Raw genomic sequence first — 13,478 nt, 5'->3', positions numbered from 1 at the left:
CCTGTTCTGTTGACCCCATCCTCCCTGTGTGTGTCTGCTTTGCCCTGCAGCCAAGATGGCCTGGAAGAGGGCTGTGAGAGGGGTCAGGGAGATGTGTGACGCATGTGAAGCCACCTTGTTTAACATTCACTGGGTCTGCCAGAAATGTGGCTTTGTGGTTTGTCTGGACTGTTACAAGGCAAAGGAGAGGAAGAGCTCCAAAGGTCAGTCATCATTTAGGATTTTAACATTTTAACCTCTTCCTTTCCACCGCAGAAAAGAGTAGTAGAGGATACATGTTTCTCTCCCCTCCTCCCCCTCCCCTCTCCCCCCCCCCCCCTCTCTCTCTCTCTATAATATAATATAATAATATAATATAATAATAATAATATAATATGCCATTTAGCAGACGCTTTTATCCAAAGCGACTTACAGTCATGTGTGCATACATTATTGTGTATGGGTGGTCCCGGGGATCGAACCCACTACCCTGGCGTTACAAGCGCCGTGCTCTACCAGCTGAGAGCTCTCTCTCTCTCTCTCTCTCTCTCTCTCTCTCTCTCTCTCTCTCTCTCTCTCTCTCCCTCTCTCTCTCTCTCTCTCCTCTCTCTCTCTCTCCTCCTCTCTCTCTCTCTCTCTCTCTCTCTCTCTCTCTCTCTCTCTCCCTCCCTCTCTGTCTCTCTCTCTCTCTCTCTCTCTCTCTCTCTCTCTCTCTCTCCCTCTCCTCCCCCTCCTCCCTCCCTCTCTCTCTCCCCACCTCCCCTCCCTCTCCCCCTCTCTCTCTCTCTCTCACCCTCCCTCCCTCTCTCTCCCTCTCCTCTCCCCCTCCCTCCCCTCCTCTCTCTCTCCCTCCTCTCTCTCTCCCCTCCCTCTCTCTCTTCCTCTCTCCATCTCTATCTCCCTCTCTCCCCTCAGCTTCCTCCTCTCCTCTCTATCCGAGGTGGGGGTCTGGTTGAGACAGAAAGTGTGTTGTAGTTCTGATGGTTGGTTACACGGCCCTGGGCAGGTGTAAATCACCATGATGACAGACAGACAGACAGACAGACAGACAGACAGACAGACAGACAGACAGACAGACAGAGACACACACACACACAGACACACACACACACACACACACAGACACACACACACACAGACACACACACACACACACAGACACACACAGACACACACACACACACACACACACACAGACACACACACACAGACACACACACACACACAGACACACACAGACACACACACACACACACACACACACGCCTGCTGAGTCTGAGCCTCCCCTACTGCCTGCTATAGTAGTAGTAGGGGGCGGACTGTGAACTCAGTCTCTATCTCTCTCCAATTCAAAGGGCTTCATTGGCATGGGAAACATATGTTAACATTGCCAAAGCAAGTGAAATAGATAATAAACAAAGGTGAAATAAACTATAAAAAATGAACAGTAAACATTCCTCTGTCTGGCTGGCTGTCTGGCTGGCTGGCTGGCTGGCTGGCTGTCCGTCCGTCCGTCCGTCTGGCTGGCTGGCTGGCTGGCTGGCTGGCTGGCTGGCTGTCCGTCCGTCCGTCTGGCTGGCTGGCTGGCTGGCTGGCTGGCTGTCTGGACGGCAACCCTCCACCTCCTACAGGGTGTGAAAACCTGTCCATCAAAGCTCCAACACCAAGCAGAGTGTTATTAGCATTAACAGTATTGTTCTAGTTGATGTTGGGAAGCAGCAGCAGAGGATTCATCTTCATTCTCCAGTTGAACCTGTAAAGGAGAGAGGGTCTGTTCTCATGTAGTGGCTCAGTCCCAAATTCTACCCTACTCCCTTTATAGTACAACACTCCAACACCCACAGGGCCCTGGTCAGAAGTAGTGCACTATATAGGGAATAGGGTGCCATTGGGCTCTGGTCAGAAGTAGTGCACTATATAGGGAATAGGGTGTCATAGGGCCCTGGTCAGAAGTAGTGCACTATATAGGGAATAGGGTGTCATAGGGCTCTGGTCAGAAGTAGTGCACTATATAGGGAATAGGGTGTCATAGGGCCCTGGTCAGAAGTAGTGCACTATATAGTGAATAGGGTGCCATAGGGCTCTGGTCAGAAGTAGTGCACTATATAGGGAATAGGGTGTCATAGGGCCCTGGTCAGAAGTAGTGCACTATATAGGGAATAGGGTGTCACAGGGCCCTGGTCAGAAGTAGTGCACTATATAGGGAATAGGGTGTCACAGGGCCCTGGTCAGAAGTAGTGCACTATATAGGGAATAGGGTGTCACAGGGCCCTGGTCAGAAGTAGTGCACTATATAGGGAATAGGGTGTCACAGGGCCCTGGTCAGAAGTAGTGCACTATATAGGGAATAGGGTGTCACAGGGCCCTGGTCAGAAGTAGTGCACTATATAGGGAATAGGGTGTCACAGGGCCCTGGTCAGAAGTAGTGCACTATATAGGGAATAGGGTGTCATAGGGCCCTGGTCAGAAGTAGTGCACTATATAGGGAATAGGGTGTCACAGGGCCCTGGTCAGAAGTAGTGCACTATATAGGGAATAGGGTGTCACAGGGCCCTGGTCAGAAGTAGTGCACTATATAGGGAATAGGGTGCCATTGGGGATGCAGCCATACATGGTTTCCATTGAGCCCTGCCAGGGTTGGAGGGTAGTAATGTGTGTCCTGTTGTCCCTCCAGCCATACATGGTTTCCATTGAGCCCTGCCAGGGTTGGAGGGTAGTAATGTGTGTCCTGTTGTCCCTCCAGACAAAGAGCTGTATTCCTGGCTGAAGTGTGTGAAGGGGCAGCAGCACGGTCACAAGTACCTGATGCCAACACAGATTATCCCTGGAACTGGTAGGAACCAATGCTTTCTGTTCCCCTCTCTCTGTCTGGACCTCAGCCAGGGTTAACCAATGCTTTCTGTTCCTCTCTCTCTGTCTGGACCTCAGCCAGGGTTAACCAATGCTTTCTGTTCCTCTCTCTCTGTCTGGACCTCAGCCAGGGTTAACCAATGCTTTCTGTTCCCCTCTCTCTGTCTGGACCTCAGCCAGGGTTAACCAATGCTTTCTGTTCCTCTCTCTGTCTGGACCTCAGCCAGGGTTAACCAATGCTTTCTGTTCCTCTCTCTCTGTCTGGGCCTCAGCCAGGGTTAACCAATGCTTTCTGTTCCCCTCTCTCTGTCTGGACCTCAGCCAGGGTTAACCAATGCTTTCTGTTCCTCTCTCTCTGTCTGGGCCTCAGCCAGGGTTAACCAATGCTTTCTGTTCCTCTCTCTCTGTCTGGACCTCAGCCAGGGTTAACCAATGCTTTCTGTTCCTCTCTCTCTGTCTGGACCTCAGCCAGGGTTAACCAATGCTTTCTGTTCCCCTCTCTCTGTCTGGACCTCAGCCAGGGTTAACCAATGCTTTCTGTTCCTCTCTCTCTGTCTGGACCTCAGCCAGGGTTAACCAATGCTTTCTGTTCCTCTCTCTCTGTCTGGACCTCAGCCAGGGTTAACCAATGCTTTCTGTTCCTCTCTCTCTGTCTGGACCTCAGCCAGGGTTAACCAATGCTTTCTGTTCCTCTCTCTCGGTCTGGACCTCAGCCAGGGTTAACCAATGCTTTCTGTTCCTCTCTCTCTGTCTGGACCTCAGCCAGGGTTAACCAATGCTTTCTGTTCCTCTCTCTCTGTCTGGACCTCAGCCAGGGTTAACCAATGCTTTCTGTTCCTCTCTCTGTCTGGACCTCAGCCAGGGCTGAAATAGCTTTCATTATTCAGCTAGGAGGAGAAGGGAAACTACAACTCAACACAGGACTCAGTTACAACACAGAGTTAAACTACAACTTAACACAGGACTCAGTTACAACACAGAGTTAAACTACAACTCAACACAGGACTCAGTTACAACACAGAGTTAAACTACAACTCAACACAGGACTAAGTTACAACACAGAGTTAAACTACAACTTAACACAGGACTCAGTTACAACACAGAGTTAAACTACAACTCAACACAGGACTCAGTTACAACACAGAGTTAAACTACAACTCAACACAGGACTAAGTTACAACACAGAGTTAAACTACAACTCAACACAGGACTCAGTTACAACAGAGTTAAACTACAACTTAACACAGGACTCAGTTAGAACACAGAGTTAAACTACAACTCAACACAGGACTCAGTTACAACACAGAGTTAAACTACAACTCAACACAGGACTCAGTTACAACACAGTTAAAGTACAACTCAACACAGGACTCAGTTACAACACAGAGTTAAACTACAACTCAACACAGGACTCAGTTACAACACAGAGTTAAACTACAACTCAACACAGGACTCAGTTACAACACAGAGTTAAACTACAACTCAACACAGGACTCAGTTACAACACAGTTAAAGTACAACTCAACACAGGACTCAGTTACAACACAGAGTTAAACTACAACTCAACACAGGACTCAGTTACAACACAGAGTTAAACTACAACTCAACACAGGACTCAGTTACAACACAGAGTTAAACTACAACTCAACACAGGACTCAGTTACAACACAGAGTTAAACTACAACTTAACACAGGACTCAGTTAGAACACAGAGTTAAACTACAACTCAACACAGGACTCAGTTACAACACAGAGTTAAACTACAACTCAACACAGGACTCAGTTACAACACAGAGTTAAACTACAACTCAACACAGGACTCAGTTACAACACAGAGTTAAACTACAACTCAACACAGGACTCAGTTACAACACAGAGTTAAACTACAACTCAACACAGGACTCAGTTACAACACAGTTAAAGTACAACTCAACACAGGACTCAGTTACAACACAGAGTTGAACTACAACTCAACACAGGACTCAGTTACAACACAGAGTTAAACTACAACTCAACACAGGACTCAGTTACAACACAGAGTTAAACTACAACTCAACACAGGACTCAGTTACAACACAGAGTTAAACTACAACTCAACACAGGACTCAGTTACAACACAGAGTTAAACTACAACTCAACACAGGACTCAGTTACAACACAGAGTTAAACTACAACTCAACACAGGACTCAGTTACAACACAGAGTTAAACTACAACTCAACACAGGACTCAGTTACAACACAGAGTTAAACTACAACTCAACACAGGACTCAGTTACAACACAGAGTTAAACTACAACTCAACACAGGACTCAGTTACAACACAGAGTTAAACTACAACTCAACACAGGACTCAGTTACAACACAGTTAAAGTACAACATAGGACACACTCCACAGATCAAACTAAAAGCTGCGTCTGAAAAGGTTTCCTATTCCCTTCCTGGTGCCCTATATAGGGAATATGTTGCTGTTTGGGACGCACACATGGGCTAGCCCCCCTAAAGTCCGACTGCTCTGAATAACAGAGCGAGGTCTGGAGAGCACTGACAAAGCCTACGGTGTTTCAGTGGTTCTACTGTGTCAGTGTGATTAAGGCTTGCTGGAGGAACTGGAAGTTTGATATGTAAACTAGAAACATACACTGGGTTCTGAAGCCAGAGAAGCAGACTTTATTTTATTTGACTTGGTTTCACAGTTTTATTTTCATACGTAGTTTTCCATTGTTCTTCTCTGACAATAACACAATGTACCTGTACATGCAGACAGAACTGTGTAATAATGAATAGTGGTTGGGTTTGTTTCTGCTCTGTAGCTCTGACAGACCTGGTGAGCGCCATGCATATGTTCAGGGAGAAATACAGCATCAAGTCCCACTGTGTCTGTACTGGGAAACACAACACCATCCTCAACAAGCTGCCTGCTATCAACGGAGTCTCTCAGGTATGGAACTACGCTGCTGCTGCCGCTCTTTTTCTGACGCGTCCCAAATAGCTCCCTATTTACTACATAGTGCACTATTTTTGACCAGTGCCCTCTGGTACCATATTCACTACATGGGGGATAAGGTGGTATTTGGGACTCAGCTTCTTGTTTCCAGTACTGCCAAACACTGTGATTTATCCTCTGTCCTGCTCTGGAATCATTTTACATTTTTACATTTTAGTCATTTAGCAGACGCTCTTAACCAGAGCGACTTACAGGAGCAATTAGGGTTAAGTGCCTTGCTCAAGGGCACATTAACGTCATTTAGCAGACGCTCTCTTATCCAGAGCGACTCACAAATTGGTGCGTTCACCCTATAGCCAGTGGGATAACCACTTTACAATTTGGGGGGGGGGGGGGGGGGTTAGAAGGAATACTTTATCCTATCCCAGGTATTCCTTAAAGAGGTGGGGTTTCAAATGTCTCCGGAAGGTGGTGAGTGACTCCGCTGTCCTGGCGTCGTGAGGGAGCTTGTTCCACCATTGGGATGCCAGAGCAGCGAACAGTTTTGACTGGGCTGAGCGGGAGCTGTGCTTCCGCAGAGGAAGGGGAGCCAGCAGGCCAGAGGTGGATGAACGCAATGTCCTCGTTTGGGTGTAGGGACTGATCAGAGCCTGAAGGTACGGAGGTGCCGTTCCCCTCACTGCTCCATAGGCAAGCACCATGGTCTTGTAGCGGATGCGAGCTTCAACTGGAAGCTGGAATCTAGACCTCTGTCTGTTAGCTCAGTAATGTAGACTGGTTAGACCTCTGGAATCTAGACCTCTGTCTGTTAGCTCAGTAATGTAGACTGGTTAGACCTCTGGAATCTAGACCTCTGTCTGTTAGCTCAGTAATGTAGACTGGTTAGACCTCTGGAATCTAGACCTCTGTCTGTTAGCTCAGTAATGTAGACTGGTTAGACCTCTGGAATCTAGACCTCTGTCTGTTAGCTCAGTAATGTAGACTAGTTAGACCTCTGGAATCTAGACCTCTGTCTGTTAGCTCAGTAATGTAGACTGGTTAGACCTCTGGAATCTAGACCTCTGTCTGTTAGCTCAGTAATGTAGACTGGTTAGACCTCTGGAATCTAGACCTCTGTCTGTTAGCTCAGTAATGTAGACTAGTTAGACCTCTGGAATCTAGACCTCTGTCTGTTAGCTCAGTAATGTAGACTGGTTAGACCTCTGGAATCTAGACCTCTGTCTGTTAGCTCAGTAATGTAGACTAGTTAGACCTCTGGAATCTAGACCTCTGTCTGTTAGCTCAGTAATGTAGACTGGTTAGACCTCTGGAATCTAGACCTCTGTCTGTTAGCTCAGTAATGTAGACTGGTTAGACCTCTGGAATCTAGACCTCTGTCTGTTAGCTCAGTAATGTAGACTGGTTAGACCTCTGGAATCTAGACCTCTGTCTGTTAGCTCAGTAATGTAGACTGGTTAGACCTCTGGAATCTAGACCTCTGTCTGTTAGCTCAGTAATGTAGACTAGTTAGACCTCTGGAATCTAGACCTCTGTCTGTTAGCTCAGTAATGTAGACTGGTTAGACCTCTGGAATCTAGACCTCTGTCTGTTAGCTCAGTAATGTAGACTGGTTAGACCTCTGGAATCTAGACCTCTGTCTGTTAGCTCAGTAATGTAGACTGGTTAGACCTCTGGAATCTAGACCTCTGTCTGTTAGCTCAGTAATGTAGACTGGTTAGACCTCTGGAATCTAGACCTCTGTCTGTTAGCTCAGTAATGTAGACTGGTTAGACCTCTGGAATCTAGACCTCTGTCTGTTAGCTCAGTAATGTAGACTGGTTAGACCTCTGGAATCTAGACCTCTGTCTGTTAGCTCAGTAATGTAGACTGGTTAGACCTCTGGAATCTAGACCTCTGTCTGTTAGCTCAGTAATGTAGACTGGTTAGACCTCTGGAATCTAGACCTCTGTCTGTTAGCTCAGTAATGTAGACTGGTTAGACCTCTGGAATCTAGACCTCTGTCTGTGACGTGTTGTTGATGTGTGTCTGCTGTCTCTGTCTGTGACGTGTTGTTGATGTGTGTCTGCTGTCTCTGTCTGACGTGTTGTTGATGTGTGTCTGCTGTCTCTGTCTGACGTGTTGTTGATGTGTGTCTGCTGTCTCTGTCTGTGACGTGTTGTTGATGTGTGTCTGCTGTCTCTGTCTGACGTGTTGTTGATGTGTGTCTGCTGTCTCTGTCTGTGACGTGTTGTTGATGTGTGTCAGCTGTCTGTGACGTGTTGTTGATGTGTGTCTGCTGTCTCTGTCTGTGACGTGTTGTTGATGTGTGTCTGCTGTCTCTGTCTGTGACGTGTTGTTTACTGGTTGTTGTTGACCTGTCTCTCCACTGTCTCTCCTGGTCAGGTCCTCCAGAACGTGTTAAACCACAGCAACAAGATCTCTCTGTGTAACGTGAAGACAGAGCCTGGGCAGCTGAACCCCAGTCAGGGTAAAGCTGAGACTAACGGAGGCTCCAGCCCTGCCTCAGACACCTCCTCTGACTCCAAACTGCCTCCCCCTGAGTCCCAGAGCCCTCTCCACTTCCTGGCTGACCTAGCTGAACAGAAGTCACGGGAGGAAAAGAAAGGTACAGGGGAGAGAGAGAATGCCCATCACACTAGCTCAGACACACACGGCGGAGAGAGAGAACGCCCATCACACTAGCTCAGACACACACAGCGGAGAGAGAGAACGCCCATCACACTAGCTCAGACACACACGGCGGAGAGAGAGAACGCCCATCACACTAGCTCAGACACACACGGCGGAGAGAGAGAACACGCATCACACTAGCTCAGACACACACGGCGGAGAGAGAGAACGCCCATCACACTAGCTCAGACACACACGGCGGAGAGAGAGAACGCCCATCACGCTAGCTCAGACACACACGGCGGAGAGAGAGAACGCCCATCACACTAGCTCAGACACACACAGCGGAGAGAGAGATCTGGACTACTACACAATAACTGGATTCTATACTATTCTACTGGATTCTACTCATAGTCCATGCCGCTCTGACATCGCTCGTCCATATATGTACACTACCAGTCAAAAGTTTGGACACATCTACTCTTTCAAGGGTTTTTCTTTATTTTTACTATTTTTTACATTGTAGAATTATAATGAAGACATCAAAAACAATGAAATAACACATATGGAATCATGTAGCCACCCTTTGCCTTGATGACAGCTTTGCACACTCTTGGCATTCTCTCAACCAGCTTCATGAGGTAGTCACCTGGAATGCATTTCAATTAACAGGTGTGCCTTGTTAAAAGTTAATTTGTGTTTTTAATGCATTTGAGCCAATCAATTGTGTTGTGACAAGGTAGGGGGGTATACAGAAGATAGCCCTATTTGGTAAAATACCAAGTCCATATTATGGCAAGAACAGCTCAAATAAGCAAAGAGAAACGACAGTCCATCATTACTTTAAGACATGGTCAGTCAATACAGAAAATGTCAAGAACTTTGAACGTTTCTTCAAGTGCAGTCGTGAGGACTGGCACAGGAATGGAAGACCCAGATTTACCTCTGCTGCAGAGGATAAGTTCATTAGAGTTACCAGCCTCAGAAATTGCAGCCCAAATAAATGCTTCACAGAGTTGAAGTAACAGACACATCTCAACATCAACTGTTCAGAGGGGACTGTTTGAATCAGGCCTTCATGGTCGAATTGCTGCAAAGAAACCACTACTAACGGACACCAATAAGAAGAAGAGACCTGCTTGGGCCAATAAACACAAGCAATGGACATTAGACCGGTGGAAATTTGTCCTTTGGTCTGGAGTCCAAATTTGAGATTTTTGGTTTGTGAGAAGCGGTGTGGGTGAACGGATGATCTCCGCATGTGTATTTCCCACGTAAAGCATAGAGGAGGAGGTGTTATGGTGTGGGGGTGCTTTGCTGGTGCCACTGTCTGTGATTTATTTAGAATTCAAGGCACACTTAACCAGCATGGCTACCACAGCATTCTGCAGCGATACGCCATCCCATCTGGTTTGGGCTTAGTGGGACTATCATTTGTTTTTCAACAGGACAATGACCCAACACACCTCCAGGCTGTGTAAGGGCTATTTTACCAAGAAGGAGAGTGATGGAGTGCTGCATCAAATGACCTGGCGTCCACAATCCCCCGACATCAACCCAATTGAGATGGTTTGGGATGAGTCGGACGGCAGAGTGAAGGAAATGCAGCCAACAAGTGCTCAGCATATGTGGGAACTCCTTCAAGACTGTTGGAAAAGCATTACAGGGGAAGCTGGTTGAGAGAATGCCAAGCATGTGCAAAGCTGTCATCAAGGCAAAGGGTGGCTATTTGAAGAATCTCAAATATAAAATGTATTTTGATTTGTTTAACACTTTTTTGGTTACTACTTGATTCCATATGTGTTATTTCATAGTTTTGATGTCTTCACTATTATTCTACAATGTAGAAAATAGTAAAAATAAAGAAAAACCCTTGAAAGAGTAGATGTGTCCAAACGTTTGACTGGTACTGTATATATTCTTAATTCTTTCCTTACTTAGGTTTGTGTGTATTGGGTATGTGTTGTGAAATGGTTAGATATTACTTGTTAAATATTACTGCACTGTCGGAGCTAGAAGCACAAGCATTTCGCTACACCTGCTATAACATCTGCTAAACACTTGTATGTGACCAATAAAATTTGATTTGATTCCAACATGACACTCTGCACTTTGTTTGCTGGTCAATCTGACTGTTAGCCTGGCCCGCTGAGAACTTTCCTCTAAGTGTTTGTCTAGTTTGTGTACTTGTCAGGCTACCAGCAGCATATACAGTGGGGAGAACAAGTATTTGATACACTGCCGATTTTGCAGGTTTTCCTACTTACAAAGCATGTAGAGGTCTGTAATTTTTATCATAGGTACACTTCAACTGTGAGAGACGGAATCTAAAACAAAAATCCAGAAAATCACATTGTATGATTTTTAAGTAATTCATTTGCATTTTATTGCATGACATAAGTATTTGATACATCAGAAAAGCAGAACTTAATATTTGGTACAGAATCCTTTGTTTGCAATTACAGAGATCATACGTTTCCTGTAGGTCTTGACCAGGTTTGCACACACTGCAGCAGGGATTTTGGCCCACTCCTCCATACAGACCTTCTCCAGATCCTTCAGGTTTCGTGGCTGTCGCTGGGCAATACGGACTATCAGCTCCCTCCAAAGATGTTCTATTGGGTTCAGGTCTGGAGACTGGCTAGGCCACTCCAGGACCTTGAGATGCTTCTTACGGAGCCACTCCTTAGTTGCCCTGGCTGTGTGTTTCGGGTCGTTGTCATGCTGGAAAACCCAGCCACGACCCATCTTCAATGTTCTTACTGAGGGAAGGAAGTTGTTGGCCAAGATCTCGCGATACATGGCCCCATCCATCCTCCCCTCAATACGGTGTAGTCGTCCTGTCCCCTTTGCAGAAAAGCATCCCCAAAGAATGATGTTTCCACCTCCATGCTTCACGGTTGGGATGGTGTTCTTGGGGTTGTACTCATCCTTCTTCTTCCTCCAGACACGGCGAGTGGAGTTTAGACCAAAAAGCTCTATTTTTGTCTCATCAGACCACATGACCTTCTCCCATTCCTCCTCTGGATCATCCAGATGGTCATTGGCAAACTTCAGACGGGCCTGGACATGCGCTGGCTTGAGCAGGGGGACCTTGCGTGCGCTGCAGGATTTTAATCCATGACGGCGTAGTGTGTTACTAATGGTTTTCTTTGAGACGGTGGTCCCAGCTCTCTTCAGGTCATTGACCTGGTCCTGCCGTGTAGTTCTGGGCTGATCCCTTACCTTCCTCATGATCATTGATGCCCCACAAGGTGAGATCTTGCATGGAGCCCCAGACCGAGGGTGATTGACCGTCATCTTGAACTTCTTCCATTTCCTAATAATTGCGCCAACAGTTGTTGCCTTCTCACCAAGCTGCTTGCCTATTGTCCTGTAGCCCATCCCAGCCTTGTGCAGGTCTACAATTGTATCCCTGATGTCCTTACACAGCTCTCTGGTCTTTGCCATTGTGGAGAGGTTGGAGTCTGTTTGATTGAGTTTGTGGACAGGTGTCTTTTATATAGGTAACGAGTTAAAACAGGTGTAGTTAATACAGGTAATGAGTGGAGAACAGGAGGGCTTCTTAAAGAAAAACTAACAGGTCTTTGAGAGCCGGAATTCTTACTGGTTGGTAGGTGATCAAATACTTACGTCATGCAATAAAATGCAAATTAATTACTTAAAAATCATACAATGTGATTTTCTGGATTGCTGTTTTAGATTCCGTCTCTCACAGTTGAAGTGTACCTATGATAAAAATTACAGACCTCTACATGCTTTGTAAGTAGGAAAACCTGCAAAATCTGCAGTTTATCAAATACTTGTTCTCCCCACTGTAGATACTGGATTATTATATCTATCCATTTGGACAGCAGTCTTTGGTAGTTGAGGTGTATTGTAACTGGTGTGTTGCTGTGTTGTGGATTCATACATATTTCTGTCATTATTTTGATAGTGTCATGATGGATTATGTGTTAACTTGTGATAGATGAGGTCAGTTGTAACTGGTGTGTGATGATAATGTTCTCTTGTCTCTGGTATAGAAAACAAGGAATCTCCTCTGGGTAAGGTGGTGAAGGAGTATCATGATGTCAGCACCCTGGAGTCTCTCCACTGTAAAGCCTCTGGCCTGGTGTCGAACAGGCATCATGATGTCAGCACCCTAGAGTCTCTCCACTGTAAAGCCTCTGGCCTGGTGTCGAACAGGCATCATGATGTCAGTAGTCTGGTGTCTAACAGGCATCATGATGTCAGTAGTCTGGTGTCTAACATCACAGAACAGGCCTCTACTCTAAGGGACCTCCTGACTACCACCGCTGGTAAACTACGTCTGGGCTCTACTGATGCTGGCATGGCCTTCGCTCCTGTATACTCCACCGCAGCACAGGTACGTGGCTGGGACAGAGAGACACACACAGTACACCATTATCTTCCTGTATGGTGGGAATAAAATGATGGGATCCCTTAACACACAGCTGGTCCACACACCTGGTCTCTCTCATAGACTGATGGGATCCCTTAACACACAGCTGGTCCACACCCCTGGTCTCTCTCATAGACTGATGGGATCCCTTAACACACAGCTGGTCCACACCCCTGGTCTGTCTCATAGACTGATGGGATCCCTTAACACACAGCTGGTCCACACCCCTGGTCTCTCTCATAGACTGATGGGATCCCTTAACACACAGCTGGTCCACACCCCTGGTCTCTCTCATAGACTGATGGGATCCCTTAACACACAGTTGGTCCACACACCTGGTCTCTCTCATAGACTGATGGGATCCCTTAACACACAGCTGGTCCACACCCCTGGTCTCTCTCATAGACTGATGGGATCCCTTAACACACAGTTGGTCCACACACCTGGTCTCTCTCATAGACTGATGGGATCCCTTAACACACAGTCGGTCCACACACCTGGTCTCTCTCATAGACTGATGGGATCCCTTAACACACAGCTGGTCCACACCCCTGGTCTCTCTCATAGACTGATGGGATCCCTTAACACACAGCTGGTCCACACCCCTGGTCTCTCTCATAGACTGATGGGATCCCTTAACACACAGTTGGTCCACACACCTGGTCTCTCTCATAGACTGATGGGATCCC

The 13,478-nt window shown here is 46.7% G+C and overlaps 1 protein-coding gene across 1 annotated transcript in view; it reads left to right on the top strand.

The window, feature by feature from the left end:
* Positions 1 to 38: 38 nt before the first annotated feature.
* The window catches only part of LOC311117666 (putative JmjC domain-containing histone demethylation protein 2C), an 89,861-nt gene continuing 76,421 nt past the window's right edge, over positions 39 to 13,478 (top strand). The window contains exons 1-5 of the mRNA XM_084192599.1: positions 39 to 203; positions 2,723 to 2,812; positions 5,641 to 5,768; positions 8,157 to 8,379; positions 12,410 to 12,753. Of these exons, the coding sequence (XP_084048725.1) occupies positions 56 to 203; positions 2,723 to 2,812; positions 5,641 to 5,768; positions 8,157 to 8,379; positions 12,410 to 12,753 (933 nt within the window). The 5' untranslated portion in view covers positions 39 to 55. The remainder of the gene's footprint in view (positions 204 to 2,722; positions 2,813 to 5,640; positions 5,769 to 8,156; positions 8,380 to 12,409; positions 12,754 to 13,478) is intronic.

This window comes from Coregonus lavaretus, assembly GCF_964263955.1.
Source record: "Coregonus lavaretus genome assembly, contig: HAP1_SCAFFOLD_764, whole genome shotgun sequence".
NCBI classification, from domain to species: Eukaryota; Metazoa; Chordata; class Actinopteri; order Salmoniformes; family Salmonidae; genus Coregonus; species Coregonus lavaretus.
The sequence above is the reverse complement of the archived record's forward strand: the minus strand, read 5'-3'. Positions and strand labels throughout refer to the sequence as shown.